Source organism: Alligator sinensis, unplaced genomic scaffold (assembly GCF_000455745.1).
Source record: "Alligator sinensis unplaced genomic scaffold, ASM45574v1 scaffold997_1, whole genome shotgun sequence".
Lineage (NCBI taxonomy): Eukaryota > Metazoa > Chordata > Crocodylia > Alligatoridae > Alligator > Alligator sinensis.
In genome coordinates this window covers 3,030-22,425 of record NW_005843001.1, presented here as the reverse complement: position 1 = coordinate 22,425, position 19,396 = coordinate 3,030, and the positions used below count along the sequence as shown (strand labels likewise).

The window sequence follows — 19,396 nt, the reverse complement described above, 5'->3', positions numbered from 1 at the left end:
ACCGAGGAAGAGCTGCCCCACTGTCGACCCCTCCTCTAGGCTACCCGAGCTGTGAGAGCACAAAAGCACGAGCTGCCCACAAACAGTTTTAACAGCACACACCAAGTCTGTCTATTCAACGGCACACTGAAAGGCCTGGAATGGAGGCGCTCCTTATTAATAGAGAGAAAGTGCCTTTGGCCAAGGGCAATGAACCGGGTATAAAGGGGCATTCGCGCTTTTGGGGAGCGGGCCTCTGCAAGCTCTCGGCCATTGTCAGTGCTGTGTGTTGTATCCTTCTCAAGGCAGACCTGTCACCTCCGATCAGGCCAGCGTCTTCCGAAGGCTTTGTTGCTGTTGTTCCCCTCCATGCAAATGCCCTGATCGCCTCCATTCACCGCACTTCCCCAGCCAGGGCTGGGCTCTGCAAGGGACTCGAACGCTAACCCTACGATGCCAAACGGTGCAGACACGGCCCGCCGTGGGAGGGTGATGGGGCAGAGACTGCAACACAAAGGCTCTGCAAAGGCCCTAGGAATTCATGGGTATACGATGTCGCTGTGGCTCTTGTCTAGGGACGTTCACACTGTTTACACACACTTCCTCTGCAGACGAGGAATTGTGCCTATTGCTTAGGACCTTAATGAAGCAGTAGAGGGTGGAAAGGCCCAAATCCACAGCCTGCACACCTGAGCAAAGGGGCTATGCTTCAAGTAGCTCGGAAGGGCCGGGGAAGAGGAACCTTCCCTGCTTCCCCTGCCCTTCTGCAGATGCAGCCGGCACTCAGCGCTCACGTACATCTTCTGCAGAGCGTCCAGGGTGGGATGTCACAGCACCGCCCCTGCCCCATTGGTCCAAGGTGCCTTGTTGTCTTTGGCCATGTAGGCACTTCCTGCATCAGTGCCAGGCAAAGCATGACACTGGGAGCAGGGTTGTCCCCAAAAGTTTCACTGGGTTTTCCCACTCTTTCAGCCTTACAAGTTGCTCATTCCCTAGTTACCCCGAGGAGTTCAGGAGGACATGGAAGGAAGAGGAAACACACCTGGGAGAGGGGGCATTGAAGCATGGCTGGAAAAAATGCTGAGCTCGATGGCCCACGAAACGCACAGCGTTCCAGCAGGGTGGCCAGTTCTCCCCAGTGCACAGCTCCAAAGGGGTTAAAGAGAATCCAGGTGCAATGACGTCCATGGCATAGACCAACCCCATGCAAAACCTACAGGGCTACACTGCCCTGTACTTATAATGGGAAAGCTGTGATGTCCCAGATCCTCTGACAGCAGCGGGCAGATGCTGAGTTTCTAGCTGGTTAGCACCAGTTAGAGAGGATGTGGGAAGCAGCTGAGGAGCGTGCGTGAGGGAGCGGATGTGCAGGCCTAATGGATCAGACCGATTTTGCCAGTTCAGCTGCTGTTTCCTTTGCACATGTGCTTTGAATCCAAGATGGGGTCAGAGGATCTGGTTCATGATCGAAAGCCTACTAAATCAATGCGAGGCTTTTAGCTGGCACTGACTTCACTGTTACTGCTGAGGTCCCCAGCAAAACTCACTCCGATTTCCCTGGGATCCATTAAACCAATGCTAAGAGCTTCTGCAGACCCTGTCTGCCGAATGCAATACAATTGCTAGCTTTCTATTCACTGTGCTTGAAAACACCAGATAAGCTTATGCCATGTCACAAATGCCATGCCCCTTAAAACCACGTTCTCTGTCGAGCCTGGCTTTTAACATTGGCTGAATTACAACATATAGCAAAACACTGGGCTCTTAAATCCGCCTCACCAGGGCTCAGCTCTGCCATGCACCGGGTACTTCCGCCACAAACGTAGGCATGTGCTTCACTTTAAGCATGTGAGTGGTGCCGTTGTGGCAAGTGTTTTGCTGACGTGGGCCAGCATGTTCATCAGCTTGAAGCACTAAGCTTCAAAGAGCTGAGACTCTTCTAGATCAAATGGGACCATTTTCCCAAGGACTTTAAACCCATCCCTACTCAGCTTTAAAAACACTGTTGGCTCTGAGGCTGAACAGCTGCACTACCCTGATCTGTGCTTACGTGCAAAGGTTACAACGGCAGCTGGCAGAAGTCAGCAGAGCTCCACTGAAGGCCAAGAAGCTAGTGGTTTGCACAATGACAGGATCTAGCCCATCTCTTACGCGCTGCGGCTGCCAGGGCATCTCCACCGACAAAAGGCCAGCCTGGCGTTGCAGAAACTGGAGTTCATGCTTATATCTATCTCCTTGGAGAGTACTGTTAGGTTTAGGTGACTGGCAACCTAAATCCTGGTGGCAAGAAGTGATTCTTTTCTTTCTTTAACCTTGGTCTCCAAACTGGATGTGGTTTAAATGCATTTCAATCATGGCACAGTTACAGGTCTGTGAACACAATTGTCCTACCACGCAGGAACAATTTAATGCACATACTCCTTCTGAAGGCAACCTCTCCGGTACAGGTAGAGCATCTCAATTTGAAAGCAAAATCTCCTTGACTTAACTGTTTCCTTAAATTATAACCTCTCGCAGAGTTCATGAAATGAAGAATTTGTACCACAGAAAGCTTTGCACAAGCCCTTTGGCAGCTCAAAGAAAGAAAACGTGTTTAAATTGTAATTCATAGCCAAAAGGTGCACCGGCTCCCTCTGAAGCCCTTTGGCCCCATAACAGTTATCAAACACTTACTTGACTCGCTGTGGTCGCAGTCCTGAGGATTGCACTTCTGGGTGTTTTCTGGCCACTGCTCATGGTCACACAGGCTGCTGTCTTCTTCAACTGCGCCCGTTTTAGTGTTCATGCATTTCACCTGCCGCCGCTGGATGCCTCCTCCGCAGGTAGCTGTGCACTGCAGGGAGTTAACAGGGCAGGGTGTAAATAGCTGCATCCAGACCTGCTGCTGTCTTGTGGACGGTGGTGCCGGATGTGAGACTGTACTTAAGTACCTGTATTCAATGTACCCATGTACAAGAACACCCAGACCAAATTCCTACACTGCCCCCATCAAACGTGTGCAGCTCTTTATCCCCTGGCTGCTCCAGCCAGACCTGTTCCTATGGAGCACAAAGGCATTTTTATTGCACATAGCCCAAGGTTTATCTGGTGTAGGGCTGCACAAGACGGCCTTCAGCTAAGTCAATCAGACCTCAGCCCATCCTGGCAACAGAGCAGGCTTCTTGTTTGGCTGGAAATCAGGAGTATTTAGCTGCTTGCATCTGTATTATGAACTGTGACTGTATTGTCTTCCAAGCTGGACTCTGCAAGTTCGGATTTCACAAGTTGTCTAGTCAAATTGGGATGCCTTTGGAGTTCCTCTGCTTACCATGGAAAGGCCAGGAAAACTATTATTTGACTATTCTGCAATACCAAGCCATTTTTAAAGGCTCTGTGCAGTTCTTGTGGACTGTATCAGGGCTTATGGCTGCACCACACTGAAAGTTTCACTGGCCTAGCTAGTTATTGGCCACTGCTCAAGGTCAGTTGTGCAGACCAGGTGGCATGGCTTATCTGAGACTGCCGTCAAGTCCTCAGAAAACTGCCTTCCAGAGATGATAAGCATGATTAATTCTATTAGCAAGGCAGCAGAAGGAAACGCTTGTTTCTCTGGGATGTGTTTGCTCACCTGTCCCCAGGATCCCACCACCCAGCTGGTACACGGATGAGCATTGCAGGGCCTCGTATTGTTTGGCCTCAGCATTTCCTCGCACCGTCCAAACTCTGGGCACGTCACCAGACGCTCCTGCTGCCCTCCTCCGCATGACTCGGAGCACTAGGGAGAAACACAGTGGCTGTCAAAAACAGGAGGTCAATTTGGGATAGCGGATCAGGAGGTACACGGCTCTTTCTGGGTCCTTACGGAAATAGTGTCAAGTGGCTCCAAAAAAAACTCTGCCTCTAGTGCTGAATGCCCTTGTTTAAGTACCCAACCGTGGGTAGTGAGTGGTTTCACTCCGGCTAAACTGGATCACAGTTGGCCCCATCAGCTCATCAGAAGACAGGAGGTCTCAGTTTGGAGGCAGGCCTGCTTTCTACGCTCCAGATACTTAGAGGGTCAAATTCTGCCCACAGCTGAGCTCAGGCAATCCTCCTCGCACTGACTTCTTATAGAGGAGAGCTCCAGAAGCGAGGGCAGGGCTTCTGGCCCCAGCCTGTTAGGCACTTTTTAAATAGCAGCCATTATGCTCTGTGCTGCGTGGCTAAGCAAAGCCAGAATGCCAGCTAGCTGCGTCTCCGGAGGAGGAGATGAAGAATAACAACTGGTGTAAAACAGCACATCACAAAGCAGACAAAAATGTATTTACTGACTGGGCAGCGAAGAAAACGAATGGGGCGTCTCCTGACAAGCTGATCTAAATTTGGAAGGTATTTGATGGCACGACTGCAGCGTAAATGATGGACTCTGGGGCCCCTGGCTTCTCTTCTTCAGCCAACGGATCATTTTTAAAGCTGACGGCAAAAATGAAAGAAATGTAATGGGCTAATCGAATGGCACCGTGGGTTATGAAAGCAGGGCTGCTGTGATGAATGTGCCCTGCTCTGGAAGGGAGGAGGGGAGAATTCAAGGCAGAAACAGGCTTGTTTGACCGCTTGAACCCTTTTTTCCCCCTATGCAATCCTCTGACTATAAAGACACCCCTGGTGGCATCGTTATATGGCTTCACGAATTCCAGAAGTCCCCTTGTAATCCATCCATCAGCGATGTCACCAAAGGATGCATTGCATGAAGAAAAATATAAGGGAGGCTCGGGGAAGGGGAGGTGACTCTCATTTAAATGTCATCAGGGCCATTTGGGAACAAGGTTTAAAAACAAAGCAGTGGATTTCCGAGTCTTCTGAGACGACCGACCCTTCAGCTGAAAACTGGGGATAAGGGACATGCCTCAGCTGCTGATGAGGATTTCCACTCTGGCAGCCAGAGTACGTCCCAGATTCACCCTGTCTGCACTGTCGCTGGTAGCTTTGCATTCTACCATTTATGAACTTAATTCATCATCATCATCATCATTACTGCAAGCCATTGTTCAAGCACATAGAAGAGAACTTGATCAGTGCGTCTCCATGTTAGCGTCTTATAGATGGGTCTGGAACGAAGTCCTGGATCAGGACCTTCTGGATTTCAGCAGAGTTTGAATCAACCCTGCTATGAGGACACATTGGGCATGTCTACATGTGCAGTCCAGCTTAAATTTACTGCGTAGTAAGTTACTGCGCAGAAAGCTGGAATAGGCCGGCGTCTACACGTGCAGGCATTAAGGTGCATTAACACTGTGTGTGGACTGACTTGGGACTAAAGTTAGTCCCAAGTCAGTCCACACACACACAGCGTTACTGCGCAATAAGGTGTCTATAAGTGCATTACTGCGCAGTAACTAATCAAGCGTAAATTTGATACCTGCATGATGCAGGTATCAAATTTACATCCAAGTTGGCGTAAGTCGCCATATTTACTGTCCTGTACAGACACACATGTGTAGCTGTGCGCCCATACTGTGCAGTAATTTTGCACAGTAAATGCACATGCGTGCACCCTCCTGCCCGGACACCCCCTCACCTCTCTCCAGGAGGACGTGTACCAGTCCAGACAAGGCTTGGTTTGACAGGCAGCCTGCACAGGTGGCTTGTAGAGAACAGCCTGACAGTGGAAAGGCCTCAACAGCCTCTGATCTCGGGTGTCGATGCAATGCACGTCCCGGACCCGCAGTCCCCCTCCGCAGTTCTTGGAGCACTGGGTAAACAATATAATGAATCATGCCGCTGGAAGGAAGGCAGTAAGAGTCTCCAGGCTGGAATCCCTCTGGCAAAGTGGAGTTCAGCCGGTTATTAAAGTGAATGGTCAAGCTTCATCTTTCACTACCTCTTTGTTTTGTTTCCCTGGCTCTTTGTGGCCCTCTCCATTTCTGCACCTAAGGTGGTCCAAAACCATGCCTGCTCTCTGCCTTGAACGGGTTCTGCTTGCATTTTTAATACTGACGTGCAGACAGAGCTGATGCTCCCAGGGCCGAGAATCTCGGGAACGAAGGCCAATTAAGATCAGCAGCAATAATCAGGACTCTCCCCTACCACTTATTCTACCCTACCCTGGATTTGTCCAGCCTCAGTTGACATGCTCCTATGAGTCCGTCAGTGCTGCTGATGCCACCGCCTTGCAGGAGATTGCCCCAGCAGTTCTCCAAAATATCTCTTTCCTTTATAGCAAGAGCCTATTTCCCCCTTTTTGATCTCCCCAAGAGCATTCCCACCGTACCTACTTCTACTGACTCCCTTCCAGTCAGAGGAGATGGCTATTCCCACTTAGCTACCTGTTACCCAGGGGATATATATCAGCTGCTTTAGTCTTCCTGCATACTCTAACTCTGTCTGGCTTAACTAACAAGGCACCTAGAAAGGGCAAGAAGCCCTCACACCCTCCCCTATGTGTTTACCTTACTCCAGTTGCCAACACGCCACGATGAGCACGGTCTCAGGGAACACCTTCGAGCAGGGACGGGTTTATTTGCAGCAACACAATCGTCATCATTGCCTGTGCTGCAGTGCACTGTCCTCCAGATTGCTCCCAAGCCACAGGTGGTGGAACACTGGAACGGGGAAATTGAGACAGAGGAGAAATAAATCCTGTGCTCTCGCTTCACTGCAAGCAAGACCTCAGGAGCTAAGCAGTGCAGCGTCCGTGCGAAGACATGCAACCAGGCAGCTGCAAGCCCCTCTGGCCGTTCTGGAGGCATCCTATGAAATGCAACAAGGATGGGACCACCAGGACACGATGGGAACGAAACGGGATTCAGCAGAAAGGCCTCTCCAAACCTTGGAGTTCTGTTTCTCTCGGCACGGCTGTGAATCGGAGAGGCTACACCAGGGCAGAGCGAGGAGATGGCAATGGCAGATCTGGGGCACAGAAGCTAACAGAGAACAAAAGCTTTCCTGTGGAGCGCTTGAACCACCCCGTACAATTTAACTGAGAACTTGATGCTGGACTGGTCTCAGTGGGGCAGACGACAGGACAAGGAGCAATGGGCTCCAGGTGCAGCAAGGGAAGTTGAGGTTGGATATTAGGAAAAACTCTCTCATGAGGAGGGTGGTGAAGCACTGGAGCAAGCTCCCCAGAGAGGTGGTGCAGCCTCCATCCCGGGAGGTGTTTAAGACCCAGGTAGACAGAGCCGTGTCTGGGATGATGTAGTTGGGGCTGGTCCTGCTTGGAGCAGGAGGTTGGACTGGATGTCACCTCCTGAGATCCCTCCCAGCCCTCATTTCCTATGCTTCCATACCTGCTGGAGAATCATCTGACATCCCACAGCAAGGTCCCTCTTACCTTCTGGTCTAGTCCAGAAGACACCAGGCTTTTGGGAAGAGGCTCTCCTATATATGCTCTCCGGTCTCTGCTCTGACTGTGAGCTTGTGCTCCTCATTCCCCCTTCTTATGAAATATTTTACACAGGTCTCAGACTCACCTATGTGAGACCTATGAACTCTGAACTGGGGTCACCTTCAGCCGGTTTCCCATTGACTAGGCAGCTCCGTGCAGTCCTGTAGTAAACGGGTGAAATATGAGTGACTTCAGCCAGCCGTGGGAGAAGGGGGGCACCAGCCTGTTTAATTTTTAGAGCTCTGTTTAATTAGCATTGCTGGCTTTGGTTGTTTAACAGCTCTCTGGGTAAACATTTCCTCTCCATCTCCATCTCTATCTCATTTCCTCTGAGGCCAGGACTCCCTTTATTTGCAGTTCCTGTCCTGTCTCATCAAGTGCCACAAGCTCAGACACACTTCATCTGTCGGCGACCTCTGAAATGCAGCCCAGTTTTACTCTCCCTTTTGGGGCTCAGCTCCTGTTTCCTGCACTCTGAACGGCACTTGCTTCCCCATTGCCTCCTTTCTCCCCATGGAAAGCCTTGTGCAGTGGCTCAGTTACCCCAGTGCAAATCTGCATCACGGCACTGAAATGGCACCTGTCCCACTGCACGCTGAAGGAGTAACTGGGAACACAGTTTAGCTCAGTACCCGCCACTATCCTCCTCTCACTCCCTGAGCAGCACTCACATTAACGCCCCTGCTCGGTGCCCCCCTGACAAGCCGCACGTGCTGGATTGTGCTTTGCCGGTATGAGGCAATGTCCCCAAAGCTCTTACACTTGTCACGAGAACGTCTCCCAAATTTCTCCTAGGGATTAGCCTTTAGTGCTGCATGCCCTTGGGGATTCATTCTTCATCTACATTGTATTAGATACGGGCCTCATTACCTTGCAATGACCTGCATAAGCCAATTGACCCTCGTTGCACAGTCTAGACAAAGAAATAGTCCCAGCAATTATGTCATCCTATAACCAAGCTGTAGCTAATGATTAGTGATGGCATTGCAGGGAGCAGGCTCAGCCTTCTGGGTAAGCCACAGCTTTGCTGCCCCTTAGCACAGACATTACATTTCCATCATTTTAGCTAGTTTTAAGGCTGCCTCCACAGCTGAGCACTGTAGGGCAGGGTCTGCATCTTACTGGGTGTGCTGGCACATCACCTGTGGTCTGCGATGTGGACTATGGTGATGAGGGGGCATCATCACTGGACCAAATAATGCAGATTATAACATCCGAGGTTCATTCATATGCTGTCAGATATGCCATCAACTGCTTACTGTGCCCCTCTGCTGTCGACATTGGGCAGACATAGGGGTGATCCCTACGTGTAGGAATGAACGAGGAGCAAGCTGAAATCGGCTCCAAAAAGACACGCAAGCCCGCGGCCAAACACTTTCAACACTTCCTCGCTGGTTGAAAGCCAATTTGACTGGGAAACTGAGGAACCGGAAATCACCCACGACTGGACTGTGTTAAGTGTGGTCTAAACTGAGACGGGGGCTTCTTATCCCAGTACCTGGATTAGTTTCATCCCCCCCCCGCCCCCATGCCTCTCAGTGAGTTACCTGCTTTGTTTTCCTTTCTCCTACTCACCTTGCCTCTCTCAGCAGTGCCCCCTCCTTCTCCTGCCCCCTTCCCTACCCTTGGTATTTTAATCACTGCTTTCTGTTCAGCAGCTCCACTTCCTGCAGCCCCTTTGCAGCATCCGACGAAGCCAGCCACTGCTTACAAAAGCTTATGCTACACATCTCTGATTCAGGCAGTCTACAGGGGGCAAATCTGCCCTCTGCCCGACTTTGGGCTGGTGCAGGTAACTACCTCTCTGCCTCGCTAATGGATGCTGGAGATAGTAGTAGGGGAGCTGAGAACTTGTCTGGGACTGGCGGCATGTTCCCTTGACTGCTGGTGCACTGTTAGCCACAAAGAGGGCGGCTCAGTGGTATTCGGATGGCAGGTGAAGAAGAGGGCAGGGCCACTTCAAAATTCCTGGGAGCAGGGGAGGGCACGGCCCCAGGGGGAAAGCAATAGGTCCAGTGGTCGCTGCACGCTGCGTGCACCACAGTGCCTGTGTGTGCACCCAGGAAGGAGGCTGCTCTTGCCCAGCAGGAGTAGTGTGTGTGCGTGCAGGTGTGTGCTCAGGATCCAGAGCCCTGACCCAACTCCTCCCAGCATCCGTTCACAGAGCAGAGCAGTCCCCTTTCTGCTGCCTGCATTTCATTAGCACTAGCCAGCCCTGGCGAGGCCTTGCTAATGCCTGCAGTTGGAGTCTGGCCAAGGAACTGAGCTGACTTGTGAAACCAGCCCAGCACCCGTGGACCAAGCGAGAGACCGGCCTGGCTGGTTCAGGTAGCTAATGCCCATGTTGCTTGATGAACAGGTCTCAGCTCTACTTACCTGGCTCCAGTTCCCAACTTCCCAGCTGGCTGTTACTGGGGCTGCTTCCGTAGCCGAGACCCCGAGGACAGACTCCTCCTTCACTACGTTCTCGTCCTCCTCCTCCTGCGGCAGCTCTGGCTGCACTGGGGTGGGGAGAGAGGGCTCAGGTTCTCCGCTGCTGTAGGCAAACGTGCTTTGGGTTCCCTGTGGGGACCCATCCCCTGGGGCTGCACTTTGGCGTGTGTCCGCTGGGGTGGTCTCGTGGGCCCTGGCAGCAATGTGCATTGTGGGATAAGTCCTCTTTGTTTCCTCTGATTCTCCATCAGCCCACCCTGCAGAGGTTAGTGCAGCGGGCAGAGTTGCTGGTGGAGCAGCTGCAGGGCTCTGACTGGAGGATCTCGGCACTGCAGGGGTCTGGGTGCCTGGGTGGGCTGGATTGCTTGGGGTAAGCATTTCAATTATATGGGTAGATGGCCTGAATGTAAGGGCTGTGGTGGCTGCTAGGACATCCTGGGTGGGCAAAACAATGGTGGAATAGACTGGCTGGTTCTGTGCACCTCCTGCATGGACCAGCTCTTTGTCCAGTGAACTGTCTATACTCAGAACAGAATCAGCATCTTTTTGGCTGTCTCCCATTTCCTGCTCACCCGTAGGCACGCGGGAGAGGAAAGGGGTGGCATAGGCTACAGGGTACGGTGACTCACTTGTCTGTAGCTGGGGTGGCAGGGTAGGTGGTCTCCAGTTGGTGCCTACTGTCTCCTCTGTTGCAGCCCTACCTGCCTGTGCATCTTCATCTTTCGTTTCGGAGGCAGCATCATCACCGTCACCGTTGTCATTATCATCGATGACCGAATTCACGTCACTCGCGTCTCCATGGCCTTTCTGTGTAATACCAGCCAAGACGTGGTCTTTCTTGCTGTCGTTATCAGGAGCCTCTGTGCTTTCATGATCCTCTTCCCTGCTTTCAGGCCTTCCTGTGCTTTCAAGAATGGCGTGTGCGTCTTCCCCACCGGCGCCGTTCTTGTCAACGGGCAGCGGTGGAGAGAGAATGGCCAAATAAGGAGACGCGGTAGCGAGGTCGGTGATTGTAGAAATGGTGCTTGTCAGCAAGGCTCCTTGGGGGTTATCAGTGGGCAGATTATCATAGCTGTTTATAGAATAATGGCTCGTTGCACTCAGAGTGGGTGGAGGGTCTTTGGAGAGCGGCGTATGCATTTCCTCCTCTTCCTCGTCTGTCACGTAGGAAGTGGTATAATCAGCAGGGGTTGTCTTGATAACCTCATGTTGAGTTACGCTGAAGAGGGTTTTGTTGACTTGAGCCCCCGCGTCTTCCTGCTCTTCACCATGCACCTTTGCAGAAGGGTTTGTTTCACTGTCTGTTGAGATTACTTTGCTGGAGTCTCCTCCTGGTTTCTCCTCGTATGAAGTATCGGGAGACACTTCATTGGACTCTTCCACACTATTAGCTGTCTTGTCCCCAGGCTCTGGTTTAAGCCCATCGCTCTTGATGTCCTTCTCACCAAAAGGGTCATAGGACAGGTCTTCATGGAAATTGATGAAATTATAATCGTAGTAAAAGTCATCAACAAACACATTTCCCTTTTTGTTGCTGCTGGATGAGAAGTCCTCCTCGGGTATGACGTTCACGTCGTTGGACTCTGGGACATTTGGAATCGAAGGGCTAAATTTAGCAAGGTGATTATGGGGCATGTGATGTATCTCATTAAACAGCTCTCTGCTGGAAGACCCGCTGCCGGACCAGTCAGCGTTGGCGTTTTCTATTTTCTTTTGGCACGGCTGTAGGGAGCATGTCATTTCTGACCCTGGCTTTTCTGTAGGGTCGCAGGCCATCCGAGTATTGTTACTGCAGTAAACAGGGCGCCTCTGTGTCCCATTTCCACATGTTACTGAACACTAGAAAAGGAAGAAAAGAAACCAAGATATCAGCAAAGAGAGTCTGCGATTTAAGTTGGTAAATTATGCTAAGGATGTGCATCGTCTTGGGAGCATGGGCATCCCTATGCAGATGAGCTGACATAATGACATAATATTGGCGAAGTAGGAATCACAATTCCTTCAGAAGTCAAAACAGATTTGAGTTGAGCAGAGTTCCCGTGCCTTTAAGCAAAGCCCAATGACCTGACTCCTGAGTGAGTGCTTGGGTCTTCTGGTTAGATATGCAGTGCAGAGCAACCTCTATATTGTGTTAAGAGTGGTGATGAGGCTTTAATCAAGAGCTGCATCCACTTCTGTCACAAACCACCTTACTGATATATTTATATCAGAGGCTGAAGCATGGCCAGCATGTTTTTGGAGTCAGGGGTAGCAAGGGGCAATGGCTAAGATGATCTAATAGGCCTTTTCCATTAGCAGTTTCCATGAAGGACAGCTCTTCTTTTGAAAGAGGTTATTAAATAAAGGGGCAATAAAGATGGGTGTTGTCCCATAAAATGAAAAAGGTGAGGATCAAAAGTTTTGTTGAGGGGAAAAAGCACATAACAGACCCATTGATATTTACTCAGCACAGAAGAGCTCCCACAAATTGGAAAGGAGGTCAATGAGATGTCCCTGCTCAGTATGTACAGTATACTTCCACATACGTTGCATTTGGTCTGAATGAGCCATAGATCGACAGAGCTTTACTTAGAGGGGACACAAGTGCCTTGCTCAATCAAACCTAGCAAAAATGATCAATGGGCATTTTTTGATTGAAAAGCCATTACCATGGCCACAAATGTACTTTTCAGTGACCATAGCACCGAAATCGGAGTATAAGATAAACTGCAAAGATCAAGTTCTCAGTGTATTCTCTGAGTCCCTACATAGACTCTGGCCAATCTTGGCCCGGACAAGGACTTGTAAGTATGCTTACCGCACTTATACAGACAAACACACGTGGGCAAAGGTCCCTGCAGACCAGCGTTGTTCCTCTGCATCCCACAGCACTGCTCGGGGCTGATGTGGCCTTCAGCATGTGCTAATGGGCCCTGTGGGTCGTTATCACTGAATCATAAAATTCAGGCTGGAAGGGACCTCAAGAGGTCACATCTAGTCCAACCACCTGCTCAAAGCAGGATCAGCCCCAGCTACATCATCCCAGACAAGGCTTTATTGAGTTGTGTCTTCAAAACCTCCAAAGACGGAGATTCCCCTACCTCTCTAGGTAACCTGTTCCAGTGCTTCACCGCCCTCCTCGTGAGAGAGATTTTCCTAATATCCAACCTCAACTTCCCTTGCTGCAGCTTGAGCCCATTGCTCCTTGTCCTGTATCTGCCCCCACTGAGAACAGCCCAGCTCCATCCTCTTTGCAGCCCCCCTGCGGGGAGGTGAAGGCTGCTATCAAATCCCCCTTGGTCTTCTCTTCTGCAGACTCAATCAGTCCACTTCCCTCGGCCCCCCCTCACCAGTCCTGTCCCCCAGCCCCCAACCATTTTCATTGTCCTCCGCTGGACTCTCCAATTTGTCCACATCCTTTCTGTAGTGGGGGGCCCAAGCCTGGACACAGGACTCCAGACGAGTATTGTGTTGCATGGAAGAGCCCTCTGGCTACATCCCATCTCTTAGGTCCATAACAGGAGGGTTGGTGACGAGGAGACCTCACAGGCTGCATATTGTCTGGGTTTTCTCCCAGGCAGCTTGCCCAGTCCAGGCAGCTCTGTGAACCGTATTGCAACCAAAGTACGTGGAAATGAGGCCCTGTTTCCCTTGCATGCTAAGACAGAGTTTGAGATGGTGATTTGCTACTGCAGTCGCTGAGGAAAGAGGAAGGATTATCCACTAGCCAGGCCAGGGGAGAGGACAGTTCAATTCCCTGCTTCTCTGCTTTCCACAAACTTATCCCAGAACGAGCGTTAATTAGCCTGCGGGGGATTTGACAACAGTCTTGAAGGGTGATGACAGAGAGGATGGAGATGGGCATTTCTCTGTGCATGTAGGGGACAGGACTAGGAGTACTGGCCTCAAGCTGCAGCAGGGGATATTCAGGTTGGAGACGAGGAGGCAATCCCCGACTCGGAGGGTGGTCAAGCATGGGAACAGGCTGCCTAGAGACGTTGTGGAGTCTCCATCCTTGGAAACTTTCAGAAGTAGGCTGGACAGACGTGTCTGGTGGGGCTTTGTCAGGGATGATCCTGCCAGGAGCAAGGGCTGGACTAGACAACCTCCTGCCTGACTTTCCTATGATCCCATGATTTCCTGGGTGACCTTAAGTCACTTAGCCTCTTCAGACAGCTTTTGCACTGCAGGGACCCACGACAGCATCTTCCCCATTCCCCCCACGTGGCCCCGGAGGCCTGAGTGCTTCTGCATTTACCCAGTGCTGACTGCGCTGCTCACCCCATGTGCCGTGGTATCAACGGGCAGGCTGGGGCCCTCGTCTATCTTAGCTTAACGCCTCCTTGGACATGTGAAATATAGTGAAATCAAGACGGAGGAATGTGCAGGCACAAGGGCAGCTTGTTGATAGACATACGTGCCCGCGCTCAGGCATTTTGTCACGCACAAAATAGGACTGAAGTGAAGGATTTCTACATACAGCTGGTAGCTGATGGGACCCTCATCCACTGCTTCTCCCCGCCAGGACTCTGTGGTTGAAACCAAGGGAATACAGAGCAATATCCACACCTTGTCCCTGAGGACAACATACGCTAATGCCCAGACAATGTGTAGCAAATTTGGCTGAAAAGCCTCAAGGGAACGGAGCTGTAGAGCAGAATGCCTCGCTGGATCCTCAACCCCTCACCATTTCAACCGAGCAGACTGCCTCCCACGTTGGGAGAGGAAGAGACGGCAACAACTGATGATCTTAGGAAGGCTTGACATGCACAAAGGGTTAAGGAAAGATTGTGTAACACTACATGATGGGGGCTTGGAGGTCTACACACACACACACACACACACACACACACACACACATGCACACACACTATGTCCATGCAATAAGCAAACACACTTAATTAACCTGAACCTCATTTAAGTGCAAAGAGAAGTCATTCAGAGAATCTAGCACGTTTAACACGGATGCGCTTTGGAAGCTTCCTGAACGAAAGGAGCAACAGCTCTCACCCAGCAAAGCACCTAGGCATGTGCTTACATCCCCTACTTAAAAGCCATGCTTAAATGCTTTGCTTGATAAGGGCCAGTGTGATTATAAGGCTTTCCTATTATAATCGTAAAGGCTTAGCTATTATGTCCCTGTCAAGTTTTCTCCCCTTTATTTTCTATCTTTCATTGTGGCTGAGAGAGAGAAAAGGAAAGAAGACTCTTGATTAGAGATAAGAAAGAATGTGTAGAAAATAATGGGGGATCTTTGGAAAATCCCCAAAGATTTCTTTTCTGGACTCACTATTGATCATAAGGCCAAAAGGGACCATTGTGAGCATCTCGTCTAATCTCCAGCCTAACGCAGACCATATCACTTCTCTGAATTGGCTGATTATTTCAACCAAGGCAGCCTTCTTTCTCAACCAAGGGATTGTAGCTTTGTCTCAGAAAATTCCCATTTATCATTCACATTTTTTCAGTCACATCTTCTTCCTCCTGTTATTTTTCAGTCACAAATACTTCCTTTTTTATTGTTCTATTGATTTTTTAAAAATTAAAACTTTCTAATTTCTTCTTTTCTTGTTGGGGGGAATGGAAAGATTTGGAAATATAAATCTTATTTTGAATTTACAGTTTTTTTGGTTAAGAAAAATACACAGCCTATGATTTAAGCTGAACCATCAATCAACCTCCTCCCCCCCCCTCCCAAAAGCTGAGTAGATTTTCAATAAAAGTTCCCATGGAATATTTCTTCTAATACGAGACGATTTGGACATAGGCTTGCATAAAGAATTCAAGATGTTGCTTGTAAGAAACAGCCCCATTTCACAGAAAAAATCGTTTTACAGAAAAGTTTTCCCCGACTCCATGCTCACTTTGTTGCCCCACTTCTTGCAAAGCCCCTCGGGTGCCCTGGCCGTGCAGGCTTCAACCTCCAATGCAGGGTGGGGGACATGAGGCCTGTAGAGTTAGGGAATAATTGCCCTCCGAGGGCGCTGAGCACCAAGCACAAAGAGCCATTTCCTTGCAGAAGCCCCTAGTCCTGATGCAGGCCAGGAACGGGGCTTTCTCCTAGGCCCCATCACAGTGCTATGCTCTCCCTATTCCAGATGTTAGCCTACACTGGGGCCCTTGTATGCTGGAGACCCAGGACAAGCCACACTGGTGCGACACATCTGGACCGGGTTTTGGCATCGCTGCAGATGCACCAGTGTCGCCACCCCTGGGTATATATCCCCATATAGACAGGGCCTGGTGTTTAGCCAGAAAGAGCTTTAAAAAAAGACATAATCACACCAAGCCCCTCGGGATCTGCTCTTCCACAGGCGGCTGCAGAGAAATGGTAATAAATTCCATCTGCAAACAGACAGCGCCTGCTTAGATAACTACTGGAGGGGGGAAAGCGGGGGCTACTTCTGTAACTCACTATACTGCACTTTTTGTTTCTGGCTTTAAAACAATGGCTGTGGAGATGATCAGCGTGAAGGTTGCGTGGGTCAAGGTCAGTGCTGACACTTAACAAAACCCCCAGTCTTAGGAGAATCGCTCTGCTGCCTCCATTCAGCGGGCTGACTTATCTGTTGAAATCCATTAATAGCAGGGCGTCCCGTAAACTAATTGGGGAACAATCTGTGCTGCTCACTCCCCATATAGCCAAGTGGGCTAGGCTAGCCGGAGGGCTTTTTTAGAAGAGAAGAGTTCATTTCCTCCCAGCCATATATTACAAAGAGTAATCAGCTGCTGGCCAACGTGCCCACCCGCTGTTATGGCTTGCCAAAAACACCTTGTTTCAGGAAACTTCGAACACGAGCTGGAGGCTGCCGAAGTTGAGGGTGGAAACTTTCTGAGCTGGAAAACATGCAAAAAGCTTTAACAGCTCTTTATTTCTGTGATTCTCGGTGCCAAAAATGGCCTATTTACTTTGCCCTGATGGAGAAAACAGCACTATTCGCAGGCGGAGGGAAAGCAAAGATGAAAACTGCCTGGGGCTCATTCTTTCTGTTAAGATCTGTCTGAACCACAAGCCTGCCTTGCATGTGAGCTGGCTGTAGACTTGCAGCTCTTCCAAAAGAAAGAGAGAGAACGAGAACTGCGCTGTTCGGTTTATCCGGAGCCCTGCTGCTTGCTGGGATGTCTGAGAGCTGGCAGCATGGGAGCTAGACCCCGCACCGACCCCCTGCCCCAAGCATTTTGCCTCTGTCACTGGAGGGAGCCCTTCTGGGAAAGCCTCTGCGTCTCGCTGCCCGGTTCCAAGAGACCTCTTGTTTGCAAGTGCCATGGAAAAGGGCAACCTAATGCTCCCGCACGCCCTGGGAACGTTTATCTACATGGGCCCTCAAGCCTCTCCAGGAACGAAGACTAATGCTCTCTCCACCCTTTGACTTTCTTACCTCGGACCAGTTGCCCACAGCCCACTGAGCAGGACAGGCGATATCCCTATTGCAGGGACCGGCAGCTTCTGGCTTGGAGAGGGGCTGACACTCTTCGGGCGGCAGGGCTCTCTGTTCGTCCACCCCCACGCTCTGGATGCAGAGGACCGTCCTCCTCGTGAGCCCCGTTTCGCCGCACGTGGCAGAGCACTTCTGCCACTCGCCAGCCCACCATCTAGGAGAAACGTAAGCAATGAAAAGTCAGGTGGCGCTGCCCCTTCACGCGTCCTGGTTCATTTCTAGACCCCCCAGCCCTGCAACGTCATGCTGAACGGTCCGCAGAGAAGGGCCTGGATCTCAAAAGCTTTGAAGAGCGCGCAGCAAGCACTTGCACCCGAGAGCCAGTTGTTTGTGGGGAGCGAAGCCACTTGCAAAGCTCAGGGCTGCACCTGGATGCTCGCTGCCTCTCCAGCAGACAGCTCAGAAGGGCTGAGAGAGAGGCCGGGGTCCCTGGGGAAAATGGGACCTTGACTGGGCCCTCCAAAAACTCAGATCCAAGCTGCAGGTCTACGATTTGTCTCTGGCTTTGCGTGCAACATGGTGGGGGTTCCTGGCTTTTTCCAGCTGGGTCCCTCCCAGTGGTGCTTACTGTCACAGGGTCCGACTGGCAAATCCTTACTCACGGGAGCGACCCCTGGGACGTCACTGTGAGCCAAGATTGCCTCACAGGATCGGGGCTACTGCAGGGTGGGGGATGAAAACCGTGATGTCTAATGGTCCTGCTTATGCCCCAAACCCAAGCTCAGTGCCGTTTCCACAGCACGAGTTTGCTGCACAGAGCCTGGCCCTGGTCACTACAGGAGGGGAGCAGGGGGAGCAAGGGGAAGCGGACCTGGCAGGGCAGGGCTCCTCGCTGCACGTCCGCTGCCTGTCGTCAGGGCGGCTTAACGAGTCGCAGTACCGCTCCTCCACGATGCCCGCCATCTTTTCAACACAGTGCACAATCTGTCTCTGAACACCTGGGGAGAGAGACCGCAAACACAGGTTCATTGGGGCAAGCGGGGCCCTCGGTGAAACTGCCCTGGCATGTCGAGAGCCGAACACCTGCAGGCTGCCGCGACAATCGGCTCCCTTGACGGGGGGGTCGGAGGCCTGGAATGCTGTAATTAAGTGGCCACTGAATGCAATGATTTGGGCCGGGGGTCAGCAGATGTCAGGTCTGGATTGCAGCTTGCTGAGACGCACACGTACAGTACAGATCATCAAGAATTAACAACCAGCGCCTTTGTCTGCCTTCCCCCTTTGTCGGGCAGCCTGTTGGCAGCAGCTCCCTTGCTCAACTCCCTGTTTTCAATCACCCAGAAGAAAAATGATTGCCTTAGAGAGAGAGAGAGAGAATCCTGACTATGTAGGAGGAATAAAATTAACTCCTTTCAATGGACCCTTTAAAACAACAAGCTCCATAAATGCCAGTCAAGTCCCCACGATGGGGTGGTTTTTCTCCTTCTGTTTCATTTACCCCAAGCTGCTTTAGCCATTGAAAAAAAAAAAAAAAGCCACTGCTAACAAATAACAGGAGGCCTCCTAGCCACCTGGTAGGAGAGAAGGGAAAGGAAACCCTTGAAGGCTGCGATTTGAAAGCCCCCTCCTGCCCCGTGCCCACGGTGCCCACCCAGAAGAGCTCAAGACCATTCCCCAGACTCACAAAGTCTAAACGTTTCTGCTCAGCAGCCACTTCAGGTTGCTGGCTCCACAATGGCACAGATTGTCGGGGGAACAATGCTCCCATTGTCGGGCAGAAGTGCAAAGGGGAGCGGGAAACCCAACCCGCGCATGTTATCACGATCAGATTTACGGAGCTTCGCAGTGCTGGAAAAAGGATCCTGGCTACATGTCTCCCGCCGGGCGCTGCAGCCCAGAGGTGAAGGGTTAGAAATAATACCGATCTGTCCAGGGCGCAGACACCGAGTCTCTCAAAGCAAAACACGTCACGCACGGGAACGGCATCCCCGGGGAGGCAGGACATATTATCCGTTTGCCCAGCGTGAGATAAAGATTAGTTAGATGCTAATCCCGGCCAACCCAAACACTGAGCTAGAGCCTGATTACGGAAAGATTTGGATAAATCTTGTAGCTGCCTTTAAAAACCATATGTCAGGTTGTACTTTGCCGGTTCCCTTTCAGAGCTGGGGGTGGTCAGGAAACAAGGCAGAATACGCAAGGACGTTTTCTGAAGTCTGGGGCTCTGGGAAGAGCACGAGCTGCTTGCGCTATGTGCTTCAAGGAAAACAAAATGAACTTT

General features: G+C 51.0%; 1 protein-coding gene across 1 annotated transcript in view; it reads right to left on the bottom strand.

Moving 5' to 3' along the window:
* The window catches only part of LOC102385562 (A disintegrin and metalloproteinase with thrombospondin motifs 7-like), a 53,877-nt gene extending 34,819 nt beyond the window's left edge, over positions 1-19,058 (bottom strand). Inside the window, exons 1-7 of the mRNA XM_006036691.3 lie at positions 17,987-19,058; positions 17,116-17,329; positions 9,701-11,596; positions 6,387-6,539; positions 5,516-5,689; positions 3,587-3,733; positions 2,653-2,812 (exon numbers count right to left, since the gene is read on the bottom strand). Coding sequence (XP_006036753.3) covers positions 2,653-2,812; positions 3,587-3,733; positions 5,516-5,689; positions 6,387-6,539; positions 9,701-11,596; positions 17,116-17,329; positions 17,987-18,144 — 2,902 coding nt within the window. The 5' untranslated portion in view covers positions 18,145-19,058. The remainder of the gene's footprint in view (positions 1-2,652; positions 2,813-3,586; positions 3,734-5,515; positions 5,690-6,386; positions 6,540-9,700; positions 11,597-17,115; positions 17,330-17,986) is intronic.
* Between the last annotated feature and the right edge of the window lie 338 nt (positions 19,059-19,396).